This window comes from Condylura cristata, unplaced genomic scaffold (genome assembly GCF_000260355.1).
Source record: "Condylura cristata isolate star-nosed mole 26May11 unplaced genomic scaffold, ConCri1.0 scaffold00017, whole genome shotgun sequence".
Taxonomy (NCBI): domain Eukaryota; kingdom Metazoa; phylum Chordata; class Mammalia; order Eulipotyphla; family Talpidae; genus Condylura; species Condylura cristata.
In genome coordinates this window covers 36,220,682-36,235,089 of record NW_004567118.1, presented here as the reverse complement: position 1 = coordinate 36,235,089, position 14,408 = coordinate 36,220,682, and the positions used below count along the sequence as shown (strand labels likewise).

General features: G+C 53.9%; 1 protein-coding gene across 1 annotated transcript in view; it reads left to right on the top strand.

Moving 5' to 3' along the window:
* SLC13A2 (solute carrier family 13 (sodium-dependent dicarboxylate transporter), member 2) overlaps positions 1–13,726 on the top strand; it is a 20,645-nt gene extending 6,919 nt beyond the window's left edge. Inside the window, exons 2-12 of the mRNA XM_004684866.1 lie at positions 5,903–6,031; positions 6,630–6,766; positions 6,867–7,078; positions 7,572–7,773; positions 7,867–7,989; positions 10,194–10,412; positions 10,622–10,710; positions 10,984–11,105; positions 12,161–12,322; positions 12,940–13,077; positions 13,556–13,726. Of these exons, the coding sequence (XP_004684923.1) occupies positions 5,903–6,031; positions 6,630–6,766; positions 6,867–7,078; positions 7,572–7,773; positions 7,867–7,989; positions 10,194–10,412; positions 10,622–10,710; positions 10,984–11,105; positions 12,161–12,322; positions 12,940–13,077; positions 13,556–13,726 (1,704 nt within the window). The remainder of the gene's footprint in view (positions 1–5,902; positions 6,032–6,629; positions 6,767–6,866; positions 7,079–7,571; positions 7,774–7,866; positions 7,990–10,193; positions 10,413–10,621; positions 10,711–10,983; positions 11,106–12,160; positions 12,323–12,939; positions 13,078–13,555) is intronic.
* The last annotated feature ends 682 nt before the right edge of the window (positions 13,727–14,408 follow it).

Below are 14,408 nucleotides of genomic sequence, written 5' to 3'. Positions count from 1 at the left end.
CCAGAAGCGCGGGGGTGAGAGGAGTCACCAGAGACAGAGTGAGGAGCAGAACAGGCAGATGTACTGAAATACACTGCAGTGGGGAGCAATGAGTGGGTCAGGAGAGGTCTGCTGTGCCATGTGGGTCACCCCACTGGCGGGGATTGAACTTGTGCTGCAGTGGCTGCAATAGCTTCATAGCTGTGCTTTAACCCATTGCACCACCAGGTAGGCCCCTTATCCTTTCTTTTTATATCATTTCCATAATGTTGGTTTCCTTGATAATCCTACATTAATGCATTTAAAAACACACTCTAAAAAGTTGGAAGCCTTCATCAAGCTGATGAGGTTGCTCCTGAAACCAAAAAAAAAAAGGGTAAATATCAGAAATTTTTCTAAGTATTTTTAACACTTGTGAGAATATTTTTAAAATCATAAACTCGCAACATCAGTGTCATTTTTAAATAAAACACCAGCCCTGGATGTATATGTCACTGTCTATTCTTAAAATCCTTCAAGGTTCTCCTTTTCCATCCCTGTCTTTTGGATGAAGTTCTAGGTCTCTGTCAGGGCAGCTAAGGTTCCTTCCAGTCATTACAGTCCTCCAGATTGCTCTTTTATTCCTCCCTCATTCTGTTCCCTCTGTGCTTACTCCATCACCCTGCTACATCTTACTTACCAACCCCTGAACTCCTATTCATCCCTCAGTACCCACTCAGTATTCCTCCCTCAGCCCAGGAGGAGAGAGGCTCGGAGGAGGAGCCCTTTCCCTCTGGAATGCCTTCCTCTGGTCTCCCTCACAGTGGTGCTTGGCAGGCTGCCACTTTATGCCTCCTTCCACTCCCCAGACTGAGGCATGCTCTGTGCCAGCAGCACCTCTACTTGCCAGGGGCAGAGGGGCAGTGGGAGTGGCCCACGGTATATTCCAGCTCTGGGTTAACCTTCAATCACCAGGAGGACGGAGTGTCACATCTCAGATACTGCTGCTGTCTGTAACGGGTAAAGGCCACATGCCCGCAGGCCCCATACTTTGCCCACACCCAGGGTCCAGAGTCTGCCCCGGATTCCCTGACACCTTCGTCTCCATGTGGGAGCCCCGCGGCTCTCTAGTCACTCGGTAGCATATTTCTTTCCTGGGGCCGACCTGGCCATCTGCTCACTGCCTTTCACTGTCCCTTTAGGCTTAGAAATAAGCAAAACTGAGAGAGATGAAGTAACTTGCCCAAGGATACACCTTAATAAAACTGGGCCTGGACACTAGGATTTTCTGACCACGGGGCTATGTTTCCAGTTGTGATGAAGCAAGCCACTAGCCAGTACAGGGTCTAGAAACCCTCTGGAAAGTTCTCTTTTGTTTGAGAGAGAACCTGCAGCCCACCCACCCACCCTCCCGGCCAGTCCACAAGGACCCCAAGGGCCATGCTGGGCCTGACTCACATCTGTGTCCCTCGAGTGTCATGGTCATTCACTCCGTGTCAACTCCACAGAGGAACCAGGTAGCCTACATTGGGCAAGCAGAAACAGACTCGGGCCCTGCTCTCTGGAGAGTCATCTGATGACAAAGATAGCAGTCATTAATCCATGAAACTATGCTTGATTATAATCTCTGATGAGAGCTATGCAGAAGAGGTACAGGGGCTTGGAGGGGGGAAAATAAACCCCACCCTGGAAGCCACAGAGGTTTCTCTCTCTCAAATATTCAAAAGGAATATTTGTTTGGGGAGATTTTTGTTGGTTTGTTTTTAAAGATTTATTTATTCATGCATACAGAACTGGGGTACAGGCCAGAGATGCAGGGGTAGTGAGAGGAGACAGAGTGGGGTGCAGAACAGGCAGATCAACGAAGTACAGTGCTGAGGGGAGCAGCGGGTGAGACAGGAGAGGTCTGCTGGGCCATGTGGGTCCCTCCCTGGCTGGGGGTTGAAATTGTGCTGAAACAGCTGTGATAGCTTTACAGTGTTGTGCTTTAACCCATTGCACCACCAGGGAAGGCTCTCAAAAGGAATATTTGAACTGAGTTCTCAAGAATGAGTAGACATTAACTGGGCAAAGTAGGAGGGGAAAAGAGATCCAGAGAGAGGATATTCGGTGCAAAAACCCTGTGGCTACAGGCAGGATGGAGTATTTGAAGAACTGGAAGAGGCCAGTGTGGCTGGAGCAGAGAGAGCAAGATGAGGCATGAACCAGCCCTGAACTTTCCTAAGAGAGATGGGAAACCCTAAAAGTATTTGAGTTACTTTCAGGGGTGAGTGTATTTCTGTGTGTTGCGATTGGGTATGTGGGTTACACAGATTCATGCCCCAATAGCATACCAGGCAGCAAGATTTCTGGGTCAAGAGAGAAAGATGTATGGTCAGTGGGGGCTTTTGCAGGAGTCTCGGTGACAGATGTTTGAACTTGGGCCAGGCTAATGACCCAGAGCTGGAGAGAAGCAAGTGGAAGCATTGGAGGCGTGGAGCCAGCAGGGATGGGAGCCTGGCCCAGAGAGGATAGTTGTGAGATGAAGTATCTGATGGACAAGGGGAGGCCCGGAGACTGCCCCCAAGGGACTCCCAATATCCAGGATTGTCACCAGGGTGAAGAAGAACAGGGATGTGAACAAAGTGCCTCCCTGGGGCAGGGAGGCAGAGGTGGGGGTGGTACAACTGGCAAAGAAGGATTAACATACCCAGGCCACACCAGCAAAAGAGCAAGGAGCTAGAGACGTGAAATGAAGAGATGTAACCCGTGTCCTCAGATGGACTCCGTAGTCAGAGAGCAGAAAAGAGTAAATTCTATAGCCAAAGAACAGAGCTGGGGAGCAACTAGCCTTTAGCCTAGGAAAGGAGTGCAGGAAAAAACACACAAAGAGCATTGCTCCCCTCCCCCAGGGGAAACTCTCTTGCCAGTTTCTAAGCTGTAGGAGAGGCTACCTGGAGAGCAGTGCAGGCGGAGCCCTGAACAAATACCTGGTGAGAGGCTCATCAGGGTGTGTGTGGCACCAGCCCCGAGGGGCCGCCAGTGGCCAGGGCACAAGCCAGTTGGGTCACCTGCTGGGTTCACACAGCCCGAGTTCTGCAAAGCTGGACTGCTGGACTGCAAGGCAGAGGGTACAAAGTTGGCCAGGAGGTTCAGGAATTGGACACATTTTGGGGCCAAAGAGAAAGGATTCCAGGGCCTGCCCTCAGGGAGTGACCCAAGGGGGTCCTTGAACAGACAGCATCCCGACCTCAAACCCACACCTTCTAACTTATTTTTGATTTATTTAGTTATGCATACAGAACTGGGGTACAGGCCAGAGGTGCAGGGGCAGTGAGAGGATTCACCAGAGACAGAACAGGCCACCAGATCAGCAGAGAAAAGGCCGAGGACTGAAGTACACTGCTGAGGGGAGCAGCGGACAGGTCAGGAGAGGTCTGCCACGCCATGTGGGTCACCTCCGGGGCTGGGGACCAAACTCGCACTGAAGTGGCTGTGGCTGGCTTGCAGTGCTGTGCTGTAACCCACTGTGCCACCAGGGAGGGCCACCACACCTTCCAACTTTTAACCAGCAAATATCAGCAGGCAATGCCAGACTCCACTGAGCCTCATTTTCATCACCTCGCAGTTGCCTTAAGAAACACTGGCTCACGGGGCACAAGGATGGAATGAGAGAGGGTCGGCAAAGCGCCCACCTGGCTCTGTCTGATCACTGTAAATTCTCCCGTCTAGCTCACACCTGCATTGCTGGGACTTGTGAGGACCTTCCTCACGTTACTCCCACACCACCCCCATCCCACCTCCATCCCCTGCCACACCCCAACCATCCCTACTTCTAAGAGACAGTTTCACACAGGAAGTCAGAAAACTCCCAAGGTGATTCAGGGAAACTACAGTTGTGTGTAAGGTACTAGATTTCTTTCCCTTTGCTTGAGACAGGGACTCCAACCCCCTACCGAATGTCTCTGGCTGCCTGGTGAAGACTGCGGGCTCTTCTTGGAATATTACTGTGAGATGCACAAAATAAAATGCTTAAGATTACAAAGGAAACCAATTACTTTGAAATACAGTTAACAGGCATGACCCAAAAAATGGCAATTCAGAAATACAGGCGCTTCTTTAGTAATGGTTTAAATAAGATGACGTTGATATAACATGTCAAAATAGTGATGGAGGTAAACAACATCTTGAGATAACTGTGACAACTGATCTGGACAGGTGTCTGGTAGCTGAGAGCCACGATCAAAATACCTGTGACAAAATCACTGCTCAGAGCGATACTGTTTGTTGCCTATGTTCATAGCCTCAGTTCATTGTTAGTTAAAAGATGAAGCCGTTTTCCCATCCAACTTGATGGATTCTCAGAATTCCATGCCCCCGTTAAGAACCCCATGACCCAGGCAAAGCAGGTCACTGAGTTGTGCAGTAGTGGGGCAGGCTGGTGGGGAGGGCGGGAGCGGGGAGGGGGCAGAGGCGAGAAGCAGTGAAGACTGCTGAATGGAACTCTGAAAATGGTTTTGGCTTTTGACCCAGAGACAGACAGATATACAGAAGAGGGGGGCAGGGAAGCTGTTAAGGGGAGGGAGCCATAGACGTCACGCCGGGACCCCCACAGGGGCACCCATGGCTATTAACTGCTCCCTTTGGAAAGTGGAAATGGGGTCTCAGAAGTGAAGAAAGTTGCCCAAAGATGGTCCCCCAGAGATTAGTTCTGTTTGGATTCAGAACCCCAGATCATCCCTTGCACACACTACTTTGCAATCAGGACTGAGGCTGGGGGACACCCCTCAACCATGAGGAGTGGAACTCAGGCTAGAAGGTAAAAGGGGGACTCAAAGAACCAGGTGGCTTGGCTTCTTCACTTACAGTGTGTTTGATGTTGAGATACTTTATTTATTTGAACCTTTGTTTCATCATCTGGAGGATGAGGATAGTCATTACCTCACAGAGCAATTAAGTGCCATTTAAAAACACTTGAACAGCCTGGAGTCCTGGCATAAGCTAGTCTTGGGACACTTCATTGTTCTTATTCACAGCTTTCTTCTTGAATCACCAGGGCGACCCTCTGTCCCAGCCCCTCCTTGTCTCTGGCTAGAGAATTCAGGATGGGTGGACACAGGGTGGGGGGCCGGGGCTGCCCTTACCCCAGAGGGAAGATGAGTTACTGGCTATTCAACCTTTGCAGGTGGGGAAGTGGTTGAGGAAACAGCAGCTTCAGCAGAATCAGCTTCCTACTCCCAAGAGAGTGGGGAGGGGAAGGAAGAGGGGTGGGTCTCTGGTCAAGGGTCAGGGTGGCCCCACCCCAGGGCCTAGGAGTTATTGTCTAAGGTGTTGGAGTTTGATGAAAAGAAAGTGAGACAGACCTCAAGCAGACTGCGGAGGGAATGCCCTTGGGGCTAGGCAGTCACACCCCTTGTCTGGGGTCCAGCCTGGCCTGCCACCCTCTAGTTCTGTGACCTTGAGCCACTTAACCTGCTCTGAGCTCATCTGGAACTGTGGGATTTCAATCAATGTTTGTTGGCCTTTCTTGGACTGCACGAAAACACCCAGCCCCTAAGCTGCTCTATAAACTGCAGCTTCCTCTTCCCTCAAGCCACCTGCAAGGGACCCTCCCCAAGCTTTAGGGATGGGACAGCAAGAGGCACTAAGGAGAGTGCCCACTTGGCTTCAGGTGGGGAGTGAGAGAGGGGCAGGGCCGCTGGGGCTACATCCTGCCCTTCATCCCAGTTTGCAGCCTCTTCCCTCAGCAGGCAGAGTGGCAACTCCCCTCCCCCATCCAGCTCCTCCTACCCCCTTGGGCTGGGGGATCAATGACCGGCTTTCACAGGGACCCCCCTGTCATATATGGTCTGTTCCCTCTGGGAGCAAGAGAGAACAGGACTCTGGGGTTTGGTCCAGCCCCACGTCCCCCCCTCCCCCCCACCCCTGTCTCTCCCCAAGGCTCTGCCACCCCTCCCCTCCACAGGAAGCCTACTGTGGCTACAGCATCATCCTGATGGCCCTCTTCTGGTGCACTGAAGCCCTGCCTCTGGCCGTCACCGCCTTCTTCCCCATCATCCTGTTCCCCATGATGGGGATCATGGATGCCTCTGAGGTAAGCCTCCCTCATCCACAAGACGAAGGGGGCCCAGGGACAGGAGAGGCCTACCACCCTAGAATGCTGGTAGCCAAGGAAGCTTATCACAGGGCCAGTGGAGCGGAGAGGGTGTCCCTGCCTCTGACTGGCTGACCACAGACCAGTAGGGAGGAGTTAGCTAGGGCATGAATGTTTGGGGGGACAAGGTAGTCGAGGGGTGCATCAGGATCACCTAGAGGGCTAGTTAAAACATGGATCGTTATGCTTACCCACAGTTTCTGATTCAGTGGGTGGAGACGAGGCTGGCCTGGGAACTACACCTGGAGAATAGCCACTCTAGCTCTAGAAGCAGCTAAATTCTTCACCTCCTAGTCCCTGGCTAGAAATGTGTAGACTCAGGTAGACTGTCTCCCAATCTTTCCCAAGGGGGGAGAAAGTGAGTTTGACAGAGAGAAGCCTGATTTATATTAAACTGTAGGTGATCCAAAGACCATTTCCTCTTGGTCCCAAGAACCCGGAGGGCAACCTCTGTGGGAATGTCAGTGTACGCCATGAGCCCAGGGCTTAGTGGGAGGCCCCAGGCTCTTCCCGTCTCTCAGCCATCCCTGCCTGCCAGGTCTGCATAGAGTACCTCAAGGACACTAACATCCTGTTCATCGGGGGCCTGCTGGTGGCCATCGCAGTTGAGCACTGGAACCTGCACAAACGAATTGCCCTCAACGTGCTCCTCATTGTGGGGGTACGGCCTGCCCTGTGAGTTCCCACAAACCAGACCTGCAGAAGCTGGGGCGGTGAGGCATTTTGGGAATCCAGCCCCTGAGAGGACGCTAGTGTGTCCATTTTCTGTCCCTAGGCTGATCCTGGGCTTCATGTTGGTCACAGCCTTCCTGTCCATGTGGATCAGCAACACGGCCACCACGGCCATGATGGTGCCCATTGCGCACGCCGTCCTGGACCAGCTGCACAGGGCACCCACGGACAATAGCAAGGATGTGGAGGAGGGCAGTGACAACCCCACCTTCGAGCTGCAGGAGCCAAGTTGCCAGAAGGAAGAGGCCCAGCTTGGTGAGGCCAGACCCTACCTTGGTCCCAGGCCTTGGGGTCTGAGGAGTTATTCATCCCGGAAGTAGCCATCTTGGAGCCTCTAGGGAGATTCGAAAGCAATAAATACAGGAGCCCACTTGTCCTGGGTTGCCCAGCACTGTCCTGGCTTTAATCCCTGGCTTTACTGAGGTACTGGGCCAGCCTGGCAAGCAGAGAGCCAGAGTCTGAGCGGGCCGTCAAGATTCCCAGCTCTGTCACTGCTGTGTGGCTTGGTTAAGGTTCTTCCTTTCTCTGTGCCTCAGTTTCCCTCTCAAGATGGAGACGCTGGGCCGGATGGGATCTGAGGGTCATCCTAGCTGCAGTGAGTCATCCCTCCCGGTGATGCTGGGGCGGATCTAGAGGCAGTCTCTGCCGACCCCCAGCCTATGTCTGGGCTCCTCACTGTCACGGAGCCCTGGAGCTCCAGCCAAGCTCCCTGGAGCTGGCCCCCACCTGAACTCTCTCTTATTCCTAGACAATGGCCAAGCCCACCCAGTCCCACCTGAACCTTCACCTGTCTCACCTGCTCCTTCGGGGACACCCAACAGCCAAACCCAGGAGCAGCTCCGCTTTACCCAGGGCATGAGCCTGTGTGTGTGCTACTCAGCCAGCATCGGGGGCATCGCCACACTGACTGGCACCACCCCCAACCTGGTGCTGCAAGGCCAGATCAACTCGTGAGTGGCAGGGGCTGGGGGGGTGCACCCTCAGGGGTGGGGGGTGGAGGGGCGAGAATGGGCCTGTCATGCAGCAGCCTCATCCCATTTCAGGCTCTTCCCTGATAATGGGAATGTGGTGAACTTTGCCTCCTGGTTCGGTTTTGCCTTCCCCACCATGATCATCTTGCTGCTGCTTTCCTGGATATGGTTGCAGATCCTCTTCCTGGGCTTCAAGTAAGTGGAGGAGCGGGTGAGAAAAGCCCAGAAGCCTGCCCTTATGTTCTGGAATCTTCTAGTTGGGTCCAGTTGGCTACTCAGGTAACCATTGTGGAAAAACACATGATCACTGTGCCAGTGAAGTCTTCCCTGCACAGTGGGAGGGAGTTACCAGGCAAAAATACTGCTCCACTTGGCATATGGGAAAATGTTGGCCTACGAGGAGATGACGTTTGAGCTGTGCTGCACAAGTACATTGCTGCGGTTGAAAACCGGGTGTCCTGATGGCTGGGCCAGGTCCCTACCCATAATGCTCCACAGTCCTTTGCTTAAGGAACACTCACTGAGGTAGTCAGTTACAAAGGCATCTGGTATGCCCAGTCCTTGTCCTGGGAGCTCACCACCTGCCAGGTGATGACCTGATGGGGGCCGTGGCAGAGGTGCGGAGGGAGTGCAGTCTGGGGGAGTGAGATTCCAGAAGGCCCCTGGGGGAGATGATGGTAGAACTGACTTTAATCAAAGTAAAAAGTGAGCCAGGTAGAGTGTGAGGTCAAAGTATTCCAGACAATAGGAACATCTTGTACAAAGGCAAAACGACAAGAAACAGTGTGATGTGCTGGGAGACTCCAGTTTTGTGTGTTGAAATGTAAATAGCAAAAAGGAGTGTCCAGAGATGAAGTTAGAGAGGTGATGGGGGAAATGATGAGCTTACGTGCCACATAAGGCCGGGCCCTCCCTGGTGGTGCAATGGGTTAGGACGCAGCACTGCAAGCTGGCGGCAGCTGCCTTAGCGTGAGTTCGATGCCCCGCCCCGGAGGTGACCCACACGGCGCAGCAGACCTCTCCTGACCCACCCACTGCTCCGCTCAGCAGTGTACTTCATCGATCTGCTTGTTATGCTCCCCACTCTGTCTCTGGTGAATCTTCTCACTGCCCCTGCACCTCTGGCCTGTACCCCAGTTCCATGTGCATCAATAAGTCTTTTAAAAAAAAAAGTACCAAGGCCAAAAGTAGTAAATAGGTATTATTTCTATTTTTAACACTGGCTTACTGGTTATCACTAGCACTCAGAGGTGAAAATATTTTGAGACCTTGCTAGGACTCTGTTGGGATTGAGTCTGGCATTGATTCGTGATGTCTGAAGAGAGTCCAGGCCAGGACCAGTGGCCTGAATGGTACTGTGGGATATAATATTTGCTCTTACTGCCCAGGCAGTGGGGCACCACTGAGCATTTTTTTTTTAAGAAACTATTTATTTTATGCATACAGAGCTGGGGTACAGGCCAGAGGCTCAGGGGCGGTGAGAAGATTCACCAGAGACAAAGTGGGGAGCAGAACAGGCAGATTGTCAAAGTACACTGCTGAGGGGAGCAGCGGGCGAGTCAGGAGAGGTCTGCCACGCCATGTGGGTCACCTCCACAGCAGGGATCGAACTCATGTGGAAGTGGCTTTAGCTTCTTAGTGCTGTGTTTTAACCTGCTGCGCCACCAGGGAGGGCCCTGGCACCTCTGAGCATTTTTAAGCATATCCTCTGGGAAAATCACTTAGGTGGGTGTGAAGAAGCTGGGTTGAGTGTGGGAGCAGGTACAAGGCAAGGTGGTAGTCAAAGAGTCCAGCACAGAGCCAGCATATGGGGGATTCAAATATGTGTGAAGTATGGTCTTTACCCTTGAGGCACTCGCAGTCCAGCAGGGTAGTTGAGATTTGCCTGAGTGAAAAGTTAAATGTCAACGTGAGTTAAGCCAAGTGGCACACAAAGACAGGAGCACCCTGGGCCTCCAAGGATGAAGTGGGGGGGTGAGGAGGGGGCGGTACTGACATTGCAGGGGGTGCCCAGAAGCTGGCAAGAGAAGGAGGAGAGGGTTTCCTGAGAAGTTGTGGGGGGAGGGGAGTGATGCGTCAGGACCAGGAGGCCTGGGGTTCAGGCCTGTAGGCCCTCACTCTGTACAAGAGAAGGCTCCGCACCTGGGAGCCCTTGGCATGACAGAATTAGTCCCAGTCCTAGGACTAGCCCTAGTCTTGCATCTGCCAAACAAGAGCCAGGACCCTCTGAGAGGCCGTTCTGCTCTTCTTCTAGAACCGTGGGAAGATCCAGGGCTCTGGTGTAGCAGCCTTGAGCTGGCCTCTGCAGTCCTCAGTATTTTTATCACGGGCACTCAGAGCCCCTTGCCCCCCTGCCTGGTATGGGCCCTCATGAGCTACCCCTGGCCCTCTGCCTGCAGCTTCCGGAAGAACTTTGGCATTGGGGGACAGTCACGGGAGCGAGAGCAAGCAGCCTACCGAGTCATCAAAACAGAACACAAGCTGCTGGGCCCCATGACCTTTGCAGAGAAGGCTGTCAGCATCCTCTTCGTCCTCCTGGTGGTGCTGTGGTTCACGCGGGAGCCAGGCTTTTTCACTGGCTGGGGCAACCTGGCTTTTCCCAACGAAAAAGGGGAAAGGTGAGCTTTCTGGGGGAAGAGGGGATACTTTTGGGATTCACCTGGTTAAGGGAGGAGGGAAGGGAGTAGATAGGAGGAAATGCTTGGTTGGGGGGAATTGCCAGGAAGGGTTGGCACGACTGTGGGAGGGGCTCCTCTCCACCACCCCTCTACCTAGTGACCCCAAGCCTCCCTGGGCCACTAAGCCTGCCCAATCTGCCTGCCCACAGCATGGCGTCCGATGGGACAGTGGCCATCTTCATCAGCATAATTTTGTTCATCGTGCCCTCCAAGATTCCAGGGTTAACCCAAGTTCCAGGTAAGTACCTGTACTGGGGCAGGGAAGGATCCTTAGGCAACCTCTGCCTTCCAGCAAGGAAATTACCTTTGGCCACACTTGACAGAGTAGCCAGAGTCCAGAGAAACTGGGATCACTTAGGGTCACAGGGACTCAGGGATAGAGTCGCTGAGAGATTTGCAGGACTGAGATTCTCTCTTCTGCACGCATTAAGCTCTGTACAGAAATACCCAAGTGCAAGGAAGGAAGGGTTGTTGGCTCTCGGTGATCCCTCCTTCTGTTCTTGGGGAGTAGGCAAACCAGGAAAACTGAAGGCCCCTCCGGCTCTCCTGAACTGGAAGACAGTAAACGAGAAGATGCCCTGGAACATCGTGTTTCTGTTGGGTGGTGGCTTTGCCCTGGCCAAGGGCAGTGAGGTGAGAGACCCCTGCCCCTCCCCACATGTTTGAGGAGGCCACTGTGGCAGGAAGAGGGATTCTGCTTCTATTCTACAGTGGGGAGACCTGGTCTCTACTTAAGAGCTCCCTGGTGGCAGAGCCTTTTGGGGCCTTTGAGAGAAGGGGAGAAAACACAAACCAGAGGCCTCTTCCTAGTGGGGTTCTCAAAGTCAGAAGGAAGGCAGTTTCCTCTGGCGTGAAGGAGCTGTTCTCAGTGACCACCACCCATGCACCCATCCACTGCCCTCCTGCCACTCACACAGCACAAGGGACTTCAGCTCCCAAGTGAGCTGAGGTTGCGTTGACACCTTTCTGCTGTGGCCACCAGAGGGAGCCATAATTCTGGGGACCAGGGCATTATCCCCCAGAGCTTCCAAGAGGAAAATCCCTGAGTCTGCACCCCAGGGGCTCTGTTCTAGCTGAGCTCATACCCTGTAGATAGGAGACATCTTCCCAGGGTCAGGTATTAGTGCCTGGGACTCCTGGGTCAGCAATTAGTTCATCCATCAAGCACACTTGCTGCGCCAAACACTATTCTGGGTGCTGGGCGGGCAGGGCAGTGTTGCATGAGATGAAGGCCCAGCTGCCTGGAGCTCAGTCCAGTGTTACACACCCAGCAGGAGTGCTGTAGAGCTTTGGAGTTCTTCCGAGCCTGTGGTCTGTCTTCTTATCAGTCTTCTCTCAGCCTCTTACCCTCCTTGCCAGGATCAAGGTCTACTCCAGCCCAGCCTACTGGGCTACAGGGGATGGGAGAAGGCTAAAATTGTCCAGGGACCTCCTGAGAGAGGTCAGGAGAACAGGAGTAAATGGACAAAGGGCTCACATCGAGCCCCAGGTTTCTCCAAAGCCTCTGACCCGTCTCCCTACATTCAGCTGTTCTTCAAGCCCAGGAAGGGGCCCCTTGGGCCTTTCTTCCCAAGCTACTTTTGACTCTAAAGAGCAGTGGGCAGGAACAGTATCCTCCAGAGACTCAGCTGGAAACTCGGGGTCCCAAGCAACCCAGCTTCTCCTTCACGCTCCTCTTGTGTCCACAGAAATCAGGTCTGTCGCAGTGGCTGGGAGACAAGCTGACGCCCCTGCAGAACATTCCACACCCTGCCATTGCCTTCATTCTCTCCCTCCTCATTGCCACCTTCACTGAGTGTACCAGCAACGTGGCCACCACCACACTCTTCCTGCCTATCCTGGCCTCCATGGTGAGCTGGCCCTGCGACACAACTCCTCAGGGCAGCCCTTCTGCTCACCCCCACCCAAGGGCCCCACCCTCTGGGCAGCATGTATCTCCTCTCCTTTCCTGGAAAGGACCCCTGGTCTTCTGCCCTCCTCTAAGCTGAGGGCTCCTCTGGGCCCTCTGGACCTCGGCCTCTTACTCACCTCATCCCTGGTGACATCACCCCTTGGGTATCCTGATGGAGCTCACTAGTAGCCTCACCCACTCCCTTGCCCAGCCCCTGTTCTGGTCATTCCTGAGGTGACAGGGTGAAATTGCTCCCCGGAGCGTCCCCAGCCCCTTCCTTCCCAAGCGCGTTCCCGCAGCCTTTGATGACACCCCCGAACCTCTTTGAGATCCGTTTTATGGGCCCCTCCCCGCTCCACGCCCCGCAGGGCAGGGCCGCACACTCATCCCCCTCCAGAGAGGTCAAGGGGCCCTTCCCAGGTCACCCAGTGCTTTATGCAGAGGGTGGGTTCATGGCCAGAGTGCGTATGCATGTGTTTTGGGGGGGATTGTCGCTCAGAGAGGGCAGCGGGACAAAGGGGGACGTTCCCTCTGGGATGGTACCCGAGACCAGCTCTGCTGCCGTCCCTCCTCCAGGCTCAGGCCATCTGCCTCCATCCTCTCTATGTCATGCTCCCCTGCACTCTGGCTGCCTCCCTGGCCTTCATGCTCCCTGTGGCCACCCCGCCCAACGCCATCGTCTTCTCTTTCGGAGGCCTCAAAGTGTCTGATATGGTGAGTAGCAGAAAGGCCTGACCAGAGTCTCACCGTCCCTTCTTGCTCTGACTGTCCACCTCAGTAGACTACAACATAGCTTAATGTCGCTGAGATTCTGAGTCGAGAGTGGGCCCTTCTCAACTCTGGGGGAGCAGACGGGAGCTTGGGACATCACCCCTGGGGAGGAGCATGTTCAGGTTGGGCCATGAGAATTGGGGGAAAGGGGTGTGTGTGCGTGAAGGTGCCAGGCTCCAGGGAGATGGACTTAGAGAGAACAAGGCCTGCCACCACAGAAGCTTGCAAGGAGGGAGGGTCTCCTCCCCTGTTAGCCCTATTACTACAGCAAGGGCCGAGGGCATTGCATTGCCTGGTGTGGCTGGGTAGACCCCAGAGAAGACTTCCCAGAGGGATTTGCCCACAAGAGAGCTCCTGAGCACCATGATCTCCTGAGGGAATGCCTGGACCTACTCAGTCAAACTGATTCTCCACACACCAGGCCCGGACGGGATTCCTGCTCAACATCCTCGGCGTGCTGGTCATCTCACTGGCCATCAACACATGGAGCCAACCCATCTTCAACCTGAACACCTTCCCCTCCTGGGCCCAAACCAACACCACAGCCCACTGCCTAGGTGGCCAGCTCAACACCACCACGCCCAGCCCCTAGACCAGGGTGTTATCTGGCCAGGATCAGGGACTTCCACCTATTCCTCTGAGCCAGGAGGGGACACCCCAAGCTCCAAGCCTAACACTGAGAGAAAGGCATATGTCACACTGCATGTATAAGGACGGTGTGAGTGTGCTTGATCCTGAGTGTCAAAGGAAATGTGTATATATGTGTCTGTATGTGTGTGTGTGCGCGTGCATGGATGGGTGACTGGGTGGGTGGTGGATGGAGTGTTGTGTAGGGTGTTTGAGAGGGGCTTTGTGCGTGTGCATGTGAGTCTAGGTATATATGACTGACAGTGCACACAAGAATTTGCAGGCACCGCAACATGCCCTCTCTACTACCCCAGTTCTGTCTCCCTAGCCTGCTATTCCTATTGCACTCTATTTATTGAAACTCAGGGTAGGGTGACCCAGGGAGCTAACTGACCTACAGTCACCATGCAGCAGTCTCTGGGTCCTGCTTAGCTGCTGAGCTCTCCCTGGCACCCCAGGGTTCAAAGAAGGGTTCAAATACTAGTCACAGTAAAGTTTTTTTCAATAGAGTCTGACCTGTTTTTTTTTTCTTCACAACCATTTCCAGGGCTGGCCCACAACATGGCTCAAGCCCCAGGTTGAGGGGTTTGGAGGGGGGACCTGGCCTCTGTTCTGCTTGGCAACCCCCTTGGCACCGCTCCCAGCCG